This window comes from Trachemys scripta, chromosome 6, assembly GCF_013100865.1.
Source record: "Trachemys scripta elegans isolate TJP31775 chromosome 6, CAS_Tse_1.0, whole genome shotgun sequence".
Lineage (NCBI taxonomy): Eukaryota > Metazoa > Chordata > Testudines > Emydidae > Trachemys > Trachemys scripta.
In genome coordinates, this window is record NC_048303.1 from 7,544,292 (window position 1) to 7,559,151 (window position 14,860).

General features: G+C 38.5%; 1 protein-coding gene across 2 annotated transcripts in view; it reads left to right on the forward strand.

Annotated features, from left to right (window-relative positions):
- Window positions 1–14,860, forward strand: part of PIK3C3 (phosphatidylinositol 3-kinase catalytic subunit type 3) — a 139,032-nt gene that overhangs the window by 102,623 nt on the left and 21,549 nt on the right. For both annotated transcript variants that reach the window (XM_034773560.1, XM_034773561.1), the window contains 2 exons: window positions 646–814; window positions 7,319–7,409. In XM_034773560.1, the coding sequence (XP_034629451.1) occupies window positions 646–814; window positions 7,319–7,409 (260 nt within the window). The remainder of the gene's footprint in view (window positions 1–645; window positions 815–7,318; window positions 7,410–14,860) is intronic.

Sequence of the window (14,860 nt, forward strand, 5' to 3'; positions counted from 1 at the left end):
AGTCATGTGCTCCAGACCCCTAATCATTTTTGTTGCCCTCCGCTGGACTCTTTCCAATTTTTCCACATCCTTCTTGTAGTGTGGGGCCCAAAACTGGACACAGTATTCCAGATGAGGCCTCACCAATGTCGAATAAAGGGGAACGATCACGTTTCTCGATCTGCTGGCAACAACCCTGGGTTTAGTAGGCCAATGCTCAAACCACTAAACTATCCCTACCCCGATTTCCCCAAAGTGTGTATGGGAAACTCTCTGTCTTGTATCTGGAAAGCTCCCTGACAACATCCTAAAAGATCCAGATGTCAAGATCATTCCCAAAGTCCAGTATTTATAGTTGAAAACAGCCTGCCATCTGTTTTTAGAATAGCGTGTGTCCATAGATTTCACTTTGTTGAGCACGCAACGCCCTACGCTTTGAAGTCCATGTTCCTCCTTGCTGAGCAACTTTAGACAAATTAATTCACAACTAAATGCTAACACACATTGTTCCAGGGTTAATTAAATATAGAGACAGCAATCACAGGTAAACTTAGTGTAAATGTAATTAACGGAACATGTGCCGTGTGTGACAACATCTTCCTTTGTTCTGTTCTAACAAGTGGATACAAAATAAAATTACACATTTGCATTTTTCGCCTAATACAGGTAAACTGTTTCACATCGATTTTGGTTACATTCTGGGTCGTGACCCTAAGCCTCTACCTCCCCCAATGAAGCTGAATAAGGAAATGGTGGAAGGTATGGGAGGCACTCAGAGTGAGCAGTACCAGGAGTTCCGTAAACAGTGTTATACAGCTTTTCTACATCTCCGCAGGTATCAACGCTATTTCTGTGTTAACAATTGCTTGATCGACGGTGGAGGGGGTGCCTTTTTCCCCCCAAAAAACATGAAAACTTATATATGCTCCTATTGGTGTCCATGATGCTATAAAGAAGAGAGACTAAGAGATGGGAATTCTTGAGTTCTAATCACGCTTTTGGCACCGACTACCCTTCTGTAGCATTTGTCATTATAAAATATCTTCTGTCCAAAGATCTCAAATTTCTTTACAAACATTAATTTAGCTTTGCAACACTCTTGCAAGGTGGTAAATGATTGATAATGTATTCAGAAGATGTGTTCTGTTGCTTAGCAAATCTTAGAATGTTTTCTGGTTAGTCAAATTGGTGTCTCGGGTTATCATTGATGAAATACGGAGCCTTTCAATTCTTGACTACTGCTCCCAAATTCAGATTAGTAACAGCCAAACACATGTATCCTCTGTTGGCTGGTCAGTGGCCTACGTGAGTTGACTTGGTAATCTTACTCCTGTTCCTGCAGAATAAGTATTCACTTCTCAGAATCCACTATCAAATGTTGGCAATAGTAGACTCTTCAAAAAGGTTTGAACAGGCATAGAAACTAAACTACCACACTACCTCCTTGCCACTAGAATGTCCTCTTTCAGGCACAGGATAGGAGAAGCTTGCGTTGCCATTGTCTGTCTTGTGGACAAATAAGACTTCTGTTTTCCATTGCTAAGCACCTTTTACCATGCCCTACAAAATTCATTTAAAATATGTTGCCTGGTTTGTCCTTTGGGTGGCAGAATGGCTCAGCTTTGCCCTCCAGTCCTGTTACAACAGTGAGCAGGTGAACAGTTTCCTCTATTTGCCAAGTGATTCAGGAAGTCTTCCTTGGAGATATACAAATTCCACTTCAATATCTGGATTGTCTAGTATAAAATACGCCAAAGCCTAGAAAAAAAGTACATTGAACACTGATGATCTTAGAAAGGAGGCAGACAAGATAATATGAAATAATTGCTGAAGAAATGTAAAACGTTTTCTGTCTTATTGAAAGGAGTAAAAAAGTAACAGCCTTTATAAACTGTCATTGATAATGGATTAGCAGCAATTCAGCACAATGAGAAAACAAAGACAAGTTATTAATCAGCAGCCACAATAACTCCCATCACTCCGGAGAATAGTCATGAAGGGATTAACCTCTGTACTCTGCATGCAAAGTACAAGTCAAAATTGTTTGAGAACTGAAGTTATTATACAAAATTACTCATTTCCTATGTTTCCATAGATTCTTTAAAGAAATGTAAGTTGATGTTCGCTATTTCAATGGAAAAAGCTTTTAAATTTCTGCAAGATTATCCATTGAATTAACTAGTTAACACAATGATTGGCAACAGAGGACATACTTAGTAGCATGGTGTGCACTGATCCAGTAATTTTTATACAAAATTAGCATTTTAAAATGTTAGTTGAAATCCCTAGGATTGTAGTTGTATTTGAAGATAATTTATTTCTTCAATATATGTCGTTTAATGTGAAAGTATTTTTATTATACAAATAAAAAATATTAACTTGCTATTCTAGATAGATCTGTCATGTTCATAGAAGTTCTTAGGCTCTTGATGTGAAAGGCTTAAGGACTATACTATATGGATCTTAATAGCACATTCTTAGCATCTGTGACTCAAAATAACCGTTAGCAGGAATGTGTACTTACAGAGAAGGCTAATGGATTAGAGAATGGAGGACTAGGCTGTTATCATTGTGCAGGCTGGCATAAAAATGTGTTTGATACACTGACAGTTGTATAAAGTAATCAGGTTATTTAACCTATTTTTTGCTTTAGCCAATTAAGATTGAAGCAAATTTTGTATTGCAAGTCTAATTTTCATTCCCATTCACCCCAAACTTCACCAAAAGAAAAACAAAGTCCCAGAAACATCACATGCTGGTATAAAAAACAGATGTCATAGTGCTGTGATATTAATAAAAAAAGTTCTTGTCCATTACTTTTTGCAAAATTTCCTAATATTTCTGTGGCTTATCTCCAATGTGGCTTGGCTTATGATGTCCAGTTTAATTTTGTTGGCCTTTCTGAGAAGTGCCTTTGAGGTGTTTTGTCTTGTTTTGTTTTGTTTGTAATATTTGTGTTTTATTTTGTTTCAGATTATTCCTGGGGCAATTAGATTTGTATTCACTCTTTCATAAGTTTATTATTCTAAAGTAGATGGGAAATGGTAAATGAGGGACTCATCAGAGCGAGAGATATATAGGCCATGACTCAACAAGGTACTTAAGCACATACTTAAATACCTGGTGGCACCTTAAAGACTAACAGATTTATTTGGGCATAAGCTTTCGTGAGTAAAAACCTCACTTCTTCGGATGCATAGAAGAAGTGAGGTTTTTACTCACGAAAGCTTATGCCCAAATAAATCTGTTAGTCTTTAAGGTGCCACCAGGTATTTAAGTATGTGCTTAAGTANAGATTTATTTGGGCATAAGCTTTCGTGAGTAAAAACCTCACTTCTTCTATGCATCCGAAGAAGTGAGGTTTTTACTCACGAAAGCTTATGCCCAAATAAATCTGTTAGTCTTTAAGGTGCCACCAGACTCTTTGTTGTTTTTGTAGATACAGACTAACACGGCTACCCCCTGATACTTAAATACCTGCTGAATCAGGTCCTTACTGGTGAAGCATAGAAACTCCATGACTCAGTCACATGAAGCAAGGAGTAATGTAAGAGAGAACAGTTTTGGTGCGCATATAGGAAAAAAATGTCTAGTTAGCATTTGTTGGCAGTGATGAAGAGAACAGGTTAGAGAAACTTCATAGAGATTCCCAGGTTACATATCTACTGACCTGCAATATGAGAGTTTGAGAAAACCTGAATGTCCTTCATGAAAATGTGTTTTGCTTTGTTTATGTTTTTTGTTTTAATTGATTGGGGCTTTCTGAGTAAACAGTCTGACATAAATTCAGACTTCCTCTCTCTTCTTCCCCCTCCCACCCCCCAAACATGAATTCAGGACCAGTGCTTGTAAAGTGCTTGTACTGGTCCTGAAAGTGTTTTTATTGATTCACATAAGTGTGATTAGGCCTGATAAATTGTGAGAAATCCAAACTTAAAATTGAGTCAGCCTAGATGGAATTTATAATTTCCTTCTAACTCAACGGTGATGGGTGTGGTGGTGTTGTGTTGTTGTTTTTTAGAAGCCAAATTATCTCAAATCTAGAGTCAATGATTTGTGCTTCATAGATTGAAAGCTTGGAAACAGTTTCTAAGTTTTTGTTTGGCATGCTAGCATTGCTGGATGCTAATAATTGCAAGTGAGGCAGAAGGATGGAGAAAAAAATAAAAGATGGTAGTTGGAATGATGCGGTGATTAAGGTCCACTTAATGACTCAGCTTGCCAGGAGTGGGAACAAATACTGTACGTAGTTCAAAAGTTGTAAATGTTGCTGGTGGTTTTTAAGATATTGGACTTTTAAAATTGTTACTGATTCCTTTTTGGTTTCAGGGAAATCCGATCTAAGGCCAATGTAATCCCTCTGTGAAATCATCCTTGGTTTGTAGGAGTTGAAGGCCAAGAAAATCAAGACTTTAAATGCACGATTATAGGGATTCTCACATCTTTCAGCCCTATCCCCATATTGTTAGGAACATATGACTTGAAGTTAGCTAATGGAGTACTGCATTCTTGCATGGTTTATTGAAGAGCCTAAAGGCTCAACTGGTTTAGGACCCCAGTCGGGAAAGAAGCCTGTAATAGGTAATAAGACTAAAACTGAGGTGCATTTAGGATGTAATGTTAACAATTTGATCTGAAATACTTATAAGAGCACAGCAGAAGTAACACAAGCCTTTGTCTTTAGGAAAGCTGACACTGAAGGAATCTGAAATTGTCTAAGGAGATTTTTATAGTGTTTTTATGATGTATTTGAAATCAAGTGCATAGAAGTGGGAAATATAGAAACAGTTGGAAGGGCTGCAATTGAAATGCATGCCAGTAAAATCCAAATAGACAGAAGGGCAAAAAGTCTAGTTTGGCTGAGCAAGGGCACAGAGCAGCATGAATAATGAGCAGAAAGCTTATTGCTTTTAAAATATAAACAATCTGGTTAGGAAAATTAAAACATGTAAGGATAGTTGAAGAAACAAAAAAGTGTGAAATTTTAGATTGCTTTTCAACTAATTCAGAAGGGTTATTTAAATATTTATGGTAGAAAGACAAGACCATTTTTTTTCCCCTGTAAAAACAACTTCAAATATGAATGTGAGATTTGTTAAAGAATCTTGCTTCTGCCTATAAAAGAGGAGTGAGAGTTTGTAGAATACTCTTTAGGTGTTAGTATGCAGATAACAATGGGGACTCATGCAGCTCTCTAAAACTTTGGACATTAATGAGGTAGAGTGTTCAATCCATATAATATACATTTCACAAATTTTAAAAGTACATGAATATTCTAAAAATATCATATTTTATTTCTATGGCATTGATGATTGGTTGGATTCCGGAGCTGGCAAAAATAACAGCAGTGTCCAGAAAAGGGTCTTGAAATGTAATGGCTGAATATTTTGGTTTAAGGGCTAGATTCACAAAAGGGAACTTTGGCGTTGTAATGCTTAGGTGGAGCATGCTCAGTACAGAACCTGCAGAGAATTTTAGCTGCTGAACTCTAACGTATGTCTGCTGAGCATGTGGGCACTGAGATGATTCAAAGGCTTACAACTTGGGCAAATGTGGGCGCATTTTTATGAGGATTGCAAAAGACACATCGCTAACACCCAGGCAACTGCTCTGCTGAATACCATGGCTCTGCTTAAAAGAGGGAATAGAGCTTCTCAGCATAATGGTTGTAAGATTTTTTTTTAAGCTGTCCAAAACTTATTTTTCCCTAATGTTGTTTCAACAGTTTCCAAGAAATCACGCTACTCTTTTCACCCCCTGCAAAAAAAAAAAAAAAAAAAAAAAAAAAAACAGCTTGAGGCAGACACTGAGCATTGAAAACTTCAGCCTGAATGGTTAAACTTTGCAAAGTTGAGTCATTTATAAAATAGGTCTCATAATGGAAAATGTCAGGTAAACTTAATGGTGGGGAGCGATTATCATCTCTGCATATAATCAGATTTCTTAGGTTTGCACACAATGGAAACGTAAACATTTTGATACATAAGAGGGTACTGTTAGTTCATAAAAATAAATACGGTTTTATGATCTGATTGTTTTCTTTGGAGATCAGTCCTGTCCTTTCTCCTTTTGTCTGATACTAAAATGATCAGACAATTTACACATTGATGCATATGATCATTGTCTTGTTTGTATTCAGAAGCTGTACTAAAATTATTTTGCTCTTTTGAATTCCCTTTCCGTCACCTTCTAAGCTCCTAAAATGCTTTTATAAAAAGCATCTTCCAAATTGAGTAGGTTCACATTTTTCCCCAAAAGCGGGGAAAATAGTTCTGTGGCTAGAGTAAGGAAGGTTCCAGTTTGTTGAACAGCTCGGAAATTATCCTCTAAAATAATGACTTCTAGTTAATTTCCTGCAATGGCAAAATGGTGGGTCTTTAAAAAAATTCATGAGTACTTCCAACCACAGCATGTTAAATTGGAACTCTGACAGCTGCAGTGCTGCTTCTTTTTAATGGTGATAGATGACCTTTTGTGTTTCAGATGTGCAGCATACTTACCCACGTTATTACAGATTTACTGAGCAGCTGCAGCCTTAACTCTGGTTAAACCAGGTGGTTAAGGGATATATTCATCCTATTTAGACAACTTCCCATACAACATCTTAAAAAAATCTTTTTTTATTTGTAAAGGGGGCAAGGAATGGTGTTCCTAGCCTCTGTCTGTCAGAGGATGGAGATGGATGGCAGGAGAGAGATCACTTGATCATTGCCTGTTAGGTTCACTCCCTCTGGGGCACCTGGCATTGGCCACTGTCGGTAGACAGGATACTGGGCTAGATGGACCTTTGGTCTGACCCGGTACGGCCGTTCTTATGTTCTTAAAGACTTCAATAATGTTAAGAATGTTAATTTAAGTAGATATCAGTTTTGTATAGCTATTGCATGGAATGTCCCTTTTTAAAAGAATACACTTTGGGGTTCCTTTAATCTAGTGTAATTCTATATGTCAGGTGGAATAGAAAGGTACAAAAAAGTTTCATGTTCTTGACTCCAGAAATATTTGCTGCTACAATCTGTATTACATAGATCTCCAGCTATATATTCCTCAATGTTTTTAGATGTTTAAAAGAAAAAAAATGGATCATATCTGTGCTCCAGCTTTTGAGATACAAAGGTTAAAGTTTTCAGTGCAAAACAAACTGCAGGGCCATTGCATTCATAAAAAGAATACATACCCAACTAATGTGTTATGTACAAATCATCTCTTTTGAGCATTACCAACTCACATTGCCCAAGGCGGAGGTGGTGTGTGAGAAATGATTTAAATAAGGAAAAAGACTAATACAAGAGACTATTGTCCACAAAATGCTTCTTACTTATTCTGCTCTTCTCGTTAGGTATTCCAACTTGATCTTGAACTTGTTCTCCCTCATGGTGGATGCAAACATTCCAGATATTGCTCTTGAACCCGACAAAACTGTGAAAAAGGTAACCGCAAAACTTTATTTATTAGATAAAGTAAACAGATTGTGTACTTGATAATGTTCTTAAATAGCTCAGATAGGGCAATCTACATGTAATTATGACCTCTGGACTACTCATTCCCAAAATGATGGAGCTTGGGCAATTCATAGAATCACTGAAGTTGGAGATGGAAAATACCTATTGAGTCATCTAGTGCATTCACCTGCAAGCACAAGAATATTCGCTATTGTACACGTATTAGTCCGTAATCCAGTCCAGTGTCCTAAATAATGGGGTTGTACCATTTAGAGGGACTATCATAGTTTAACTAATATGTATAAATAGATGGAGCTTCAACACATTGTGCACACAATCTGTTATGTTAATAAGAATGTAGAAATTGCCATGCTGGATAAGAACTGTGGTCCATCTAGTCTAGTATCCAGTGTGACAGTGACAAATGCCAGATGTTTCTGAGAAAAGTGCAGGAAACCTCTTGGTAAATGTGAGAGAAACTACCGCCCTGTGAAGGTCTCTTCTTAATCCCCAGCAGCCATGTTAAATAATACTAGATATTTTCCACTCCTGTAATGTCCATTGATTATCACAGGTTCTTTCCCAAGATAAGCTACACATAAGTTTCAAACTAATTAGCAATACACACTGGTCAATATTATACCACTATAGCAGGGATCAGCAACCTTTGGCCCGCGGCCCGCCAGGGTGCGGTTCGCCACTCCAGGCCAATGGGGGCGGCGGGAAGTAGTGGCCAGCACATTCCTCGGCTCGCACCTCTTCATGAAGCCCCCATTGGCCTAGAGTTGCGAACTGCGGCCAGTGGGAGCCGTGATTGGCCGAACCTGCGGACATGGCAGGTAAACAAACCGGCCCAGCCGGCCACGGTGCTTACCTTGGTGGGCCACGTGCCAAAGGTTGCCGATCCCTGCGCTATAGTGTCATCCTGCATCTGGCAAGCTTAAGGTTAGTTAGGAAGCATAAGAAACAGTCAGAGGTCAACACCCCACTAGTTAAATTGGTTTAATCTCTGAAGCTTGAGTTGATGATGTTGGTTTTTGTTTTGTTTTGTTTTTTTAAGTTACATTAACTGTTCTACCTTGGAGTATTCTTATTCATATAAATGTTAGTCCGGGGGGGAGCCCACAACGTTATTTTAGGGGGTCGCCTTACTTCTGTGCTGCCTTCAGAACCGGGAGGCCAGAGAGTGGTGGCAGTTGGCCGGGCACCCTGCTCTGAAGGCAGCGCCCCACCAGCAGCAGTGCAGAAGTAAGTGTGGCAATACCGTATCATGCCACCCTTACTTCTGCACTGCTGTCTTCAAAGCTGGGCGGCCAGAAAGGGTGGCTGCTGACTGAGGGCCCAGTTTTGCAGGCAGCAGCACAAAGTAAGGGTGCCAATACCATACCATGCCATCCTTACTTCTGTGCTGCTGCTGGCAGAGGCTCTGCCTTCAGAGCTGGGCTCTCGGCCAGCAACTGCCGCTCTCCAGCTGCCCAGCTCCGAAGGCAGCTCCACCACCAACAACAGCAAAGAAGTAATGGTAGCAGTACTGCAACTCCCCCTACAATAACCTTGCAACCCCTTCAGACAATTCCTTTTGGGTCAGGATCCCTCCAATTACAACACCATGAAATTTATGATTTAAATAGCTGAAATCATGACATTTAAAATTTTTAAAATACTATGACTGTGAAATTGACTAAAATGGACTGTGAATTTGGTAGGGCCCTAATTACGTTACATTGGTAGTGTAGGTAAATGTTGTTTGTTTGATAACCGTCACTGTAAATCAAGATATCTGTTGTCTTAGTTCTATGCAAGACTTCAATAAAAAGAATGTTAAAAGAAACTTATATTCCATATTTGTTGTCCTCAACAGCAGTTTTCTATCAGCATAATAGGCTGTTGAGAGTTCTCCATATTGCAGAGAAAGTCAGAATTTTATTTTTAATGGACACTTTTTCATGTTTTAATATAACCAATGTTATCCAAATAATTGTTTTAAGTAGAATAAAGTTCACTGCATCATTAAGGGGAAAGATTTTTTTTTATTATTTTTTTTTTTATTAAGTCACTGGACTTGGGGGATCCAAGAGGATTGTGTTCTAACTCCACTTCTGCCACAGGCTTCTTCTGTAACATCAGAGAATTAGCTCAATGTCTTTTTAGTAGGGCTGGCCGAAAAAGCACAGTTCTGTTTCACACACAAAATCAAGGTTTCAGAACTTCTTGTTCTTCTATATTAGCAAGAAAAAGACCTTTTTAAATATTATGCTGAAAAAAAAAGACATTTACCACAGAATAGCTGGTAGCCAAATGGTCTGAATTGGGCAGAGCAGGGACTTGAATTTAGGTCTCCAACATCACAAGTGAATTTCCTCTGACTGGGCTATATAAAGTTTCAAGAACCTATGGGTTTCTGGTGCAAGGTTTTTTTTTTTTTTTTTTTGGGGGGGGGTGGACGAGGGCGGTTGTCATTGACAGAAACAGTCATCAAGGAATATAATTGGCAGTCATACCAAATTTCAAAAGTCTTGGTCCTTTTCTCATCTGAAGTCTTCAGGTTCTGACATACCACTTACTTTAATCTCATTCATCTCTGTCAGGAGTTCACTGTTGCTTGACTTAATAGTATTCATTCTCTCCTTGGACATTCTCTTGTGAGCTTCCTGACATTGCTTTTATCAAACACACTCTTACAGTGTTCGTTGCCAATTAGGATTCAGCATTCTTGCTCCTTATTAATACCTTGGCATCTACATCTTTCATAAGATGCATTGTCCTGGGGTTTCTCCCTCCTAGCTGCCTCTTGCAGTAAAATACTAGAACTGAAACTGTACCCACAACCTATTTAATGCATACTTTAAAAGAAAAGCACATCAGTTCCATCATTTGAAATGCTGTTTTGTTGGGAAGGGAAATACAGTGCTTACAATTATCAGTTAAGCAAAAAAAACCTATGGTAGCAGGGCATATTAAAGTCGTCTTGTTTTCTCAGCACAGCAAGATATTTACCAGTTCTGTAAGATGGTCTGAATTCACTCTTGATATTCTCAAAAGAATAACTAATGTTCCTTTATTAGATTGAATTTATTTGTTCAATTTTGTTGCTACTTCTTTATTAATCACATTTTTCTTACATGGTTATTTGGTTTTTTTGGTCCTTGTATGTCAGCATTCAGGTTTTCAAACAGATTTCTATAGCTTCAAAACACTCTACTGCTTAGAAGCCAAGAGAACCATTCCTTCTCATGGATTTTTAATGATTATAGTTTAAAAATTACACTTTGAATTCACTACTAGATTTTGTGCAAGAATTCCATTTTATAGAAGGATCCCATCATCTTTAAGGAAAATTTGAACCTACGTCCTCTCTTCAAGGCAGAAATTGGCTTTATGACCTACAAAAAATCTATAGTTCTATCCAAAGCTACAGTGACATTGATTTTTAGAGAGATTCTATACTCTTGGTTTGTTGACTTCATTTTTACTTTAAGGAAAAAATAATCAGGCACCATCAGAAACATTATCGTGCTACCTTGTAGAACATGGATAAATCACTGCTAGATTTAAGACAAGATTGTTGTGGAAATACCTGTATTTCAATTACTAAACATGCAATGGCCGGTCTGACATCAGTTATGGGAGCTTTTTAATACTAATAACAAAGGAACTAGCTGTTTTACCTTTCTTATGTTGAGTGACAAGCTTGTTCAAAGTAATTTAACAAGATAATACTGTACCTCATTGTAAAGAATTAAATAATGTTTTCAGGTTTTCAGTTGATTTTTTTTTTAAAGCTTTAAACAAAAAATCCATATATATTTCAAGAAACTCAAATTAGCTAAAGATCCGTTTTGGACTGACCTGTAAAATGAAATTACCTTTGGTGTCTGAGTAAAGTCAATAGCCATTTCAGCCATAATTTCACTTTCATGGAAGATTGAGGTGAAGATTTAAAAACATTTTGTTAATCTAACAAATCCCCTCTGCCTCTTAATGCAGACGGAAGTTCACAGCCAGCATTTTCTCATTTAGTACTGAAGTGAGTACTCAGATTCTGTGTTCTCAGTTTTACAATAGCTATACTTTTAATGATGGGCTAGTGATTCAGCAGGGCTGCATTCAGACAGGAAAAACATGATTATCTGCTGGGTTGGCTGAAGTAATGAAGTAAACTCAGCAAGGAAATAATGTTTAGGTTAACCCTCTTTTAAACTTGAAAAGGAAAAAGAATATTTTTTAAATTATTTTGATGATTAAACTATAATGAAATGTGTGGGGGTTAAGGGAAGTAAAATGCAATATTTTTTTAAAAGCTGATGCTCATAATCATGATGCAAGAAAGGCTTACTGAAGAGGGTTATATGCTTTAATTATTGTAATGAAGAATTCAGTTGCTATAGTGATCCAGCACACTGAAGTATTTTAGTAGACACAACCATAATGCTGTTAATATCAATGGGTGTAGATTGCTCTAACAATACTATGTTTATATAGCTAGAGATGGCGGAGACTAGAAGACAAAGGAACGTGTTTATCATTAGACATCTGAAATTACTCTACTTTCCACTAAAGCTAGTGGAGGTGAATCTATGACTATATTATAGCTCTTGGTTTCCAGTGAACAATACATGTTGAGGGTGCAGGGACTATGAAGCTCACTGATGGCAGGAAAGATTTTGTTATACAAGCGTGTTTGTGACCAGAGAGATGTCTGACATCAAGTTAACACACAATGCTGCCAGATGGCTATGGGTTCAAGCCTAACCTGCAAACTTTGCATATTGAGCTGACAAAGAATACATTCTCAGAATATGTGGGAGGAGGTGGGATCGTGTACATGACCGCAGTAACCCATTTGGTATTCAGTGTAAGTGTGTAAGGTATTAGCGATCTCCTATCTCTTATTTATTACTGGTTTGTGGGTGAGGACTTCACCAAAAATCCTTCTTTAGGTTTTTTTTCCCCAAAAAAAGCTTCAGAATACTCTATTAAAAAAAAAAAAAAAAAAAATCACCTGAATTAGTAGATCTTTTAAAACACCTCTCAATATAAAACTTACTTCCTTCAGCCCTGATGTTATGCTCATCATTATGGCACAATATAAAAATCAAAGGAAAACGCAATACAAATAAACTCTGAGGCTGCCATTTTTTACAGATTGAGTTTCCTTTCATTCTTGTACTTCACCGCCACCACCACCTTTCCATGAATAAACAAAGCACATACTAAGAAGGTGTATTTGCTGTATTCCCTGTAGGTGTATGCAGATGAATTGTGGGCACAGTGTCCCTTTTTTTTCTTGTTCGTGCAAATCAGGATGTGACACAGTTGGTTGGCAAGGAGCTGCATGAAAGCAGATTCCATGGAATGAAATCAGTCTTTGATTTTACTATGGTAATAGTGAAATAATACAATATTTGGGAGGGCAGGAGTTAATTTAAGTAGACTTTTTTTTTTTTTTCAGAAAATACTTATTTTGAGATTAACAGTTGATGGTCACTAGAGATGCCCTTTAATTGAGAAACCAGAGGTTCAAAAAATGACCCTCTAAACCATAGTTAGCACCGTATACATGATATTTTCCTTCTCACTGGCAAAAGCCTAAAGAATTAAGAGGAAAAGATCAGCAAGCTGAGATTTGGACAGCAAGGCAAGCTCTTTATAAATTGAGGCTGCTTTCTCCAAAGAATCATCTTCTTTCCTGTAGCGTGTGTTATATCTCAAGGAACTAGCTGGCAGAATGTAATTTTATAATCAACCTTCAAATCTAACTGAAAGCAAATTGCTCAGATATCACTTGAGTCCGATAGCTGTGAAATATGTGAATAGGGAAGAAAAAATGGAAATAGCAGCATGTGTCATGTACAGCTTTCTGTAAAATAAGTATAGATTACACCTGTTTGACATGGTTTATGGCACAGGATGGAGCAAGTGAAGCACGGCTTCCTGCCTACCTCATCTGTGAAGATTCTTTTGCATTCTTTATTCAGAGAGGAAGATATAGTGCCAAATTGTGACTTTTGCTGTTTACCAAGATAGGAAAACTGTACGAATTATCAGGTGCTATGGGTCTTGAACCCTGGCCTGGCTGAGTGAGAGCCTTGCCCTCTGTACCTCTGCACTGCAAAGTCAGATGAAGGGAGTGTAGCTAAGACCCCACTACCAGAGGCTATACCCAGTGACTCAGCTGGGTCAGGTGACTAGCAGCAGGCTCCTGATTGGACACCACTGGCTATAAAGCTTCCTGTCCCACCCCTTATCTGAGCAGCTAGTTGGTAGGTCTGCTGGTGACCAGACCCCTGAGATCAATGTTGTGCCTCTTTGCCTGGTTCCCACTTGTCGCTCCTGTTATCACTCTTTCTGACTGCAGCCTGACCCTTGGCATGACTTCTTACTCCAATTCTGTCTTAATCTTTGATTCCTACCCTGGCACTGACCCTTGGTGTGGCTCCTGACTCTGACTCTGACCTTTGGCATGTCTTCCGACTGCGGCCCTGAGTCCATCCTTGGCTGACCTTTAGGTCACACCACCCCATTAGGAGCCCTGACAGCAAATACAGAACTATATGGACTTGATTTTTCAAGCACCAACAACTTCCAGTGACTTCAGCTGGGGATGTGAATGCACAGTACTTCTGAAAATCAGGCCCTGTCTTTTTACTTATTTTCAATAACAACCGTCTTTTTCGGGTTCAAATCTCTGCAAACAAATTGATGCTAACATAATTGAACAGTCTCATGTTTAATATCAGATTCAAACATTAAATTTTACATATTTTGTTGGTAGCACTTCAGAAAGTTAAATGAGCTCTTTCCAAGTCAAAATTTCCCCAATTTTCCAACTTTAAAAATATTCTGTTTCCATATATGTATTAGTACATGCCAGGCTGTTTCCCGCCTCAGGCTCAGGGAAAAAAGCTCTTTTGCTGCCCCTCAAATTTGTACAGGACTAAAACTAAATGTAGTGCATAGAAACACCTAGCCAATGGAAAGGTAAATCAGTGAAACTGGAATAGTGCCCCTCCCCACCTCACCCCCTGCAAAAAAAACAAGCATGCAGCCTTGGGAGCACTCCTAAGACTTCTAGTCTTGACTACAACTAGCAGGAAGTCTCAGCATTTGATAATATCCGATGCTTCAGCATGTGACAAATGGCTCTGAAGACCATAGTTGAAGACTAGCAGCCTTAATCTTTCTCGCCTCTGCTCTCCCCATCTTCTCCTCCCATCACTACTTACAAAGGAAAAAGTCACAGGGACTGGCACCTGCTTCATGCTTCCCCACCCCTCTGCATGGAACTCGCTCGCAATGTGCCACCCCTGGTTGTAGTGCTTTCTAAAGACCCACTTTGCCCACAGAATGTCACACAATTAAAACTAGAATGAGAAGTAAAATAAGGGTCCCCAGTCGTCGTCGTTTCCCCATGTCTCCCCCCTTCTCCCCCCCCCCCC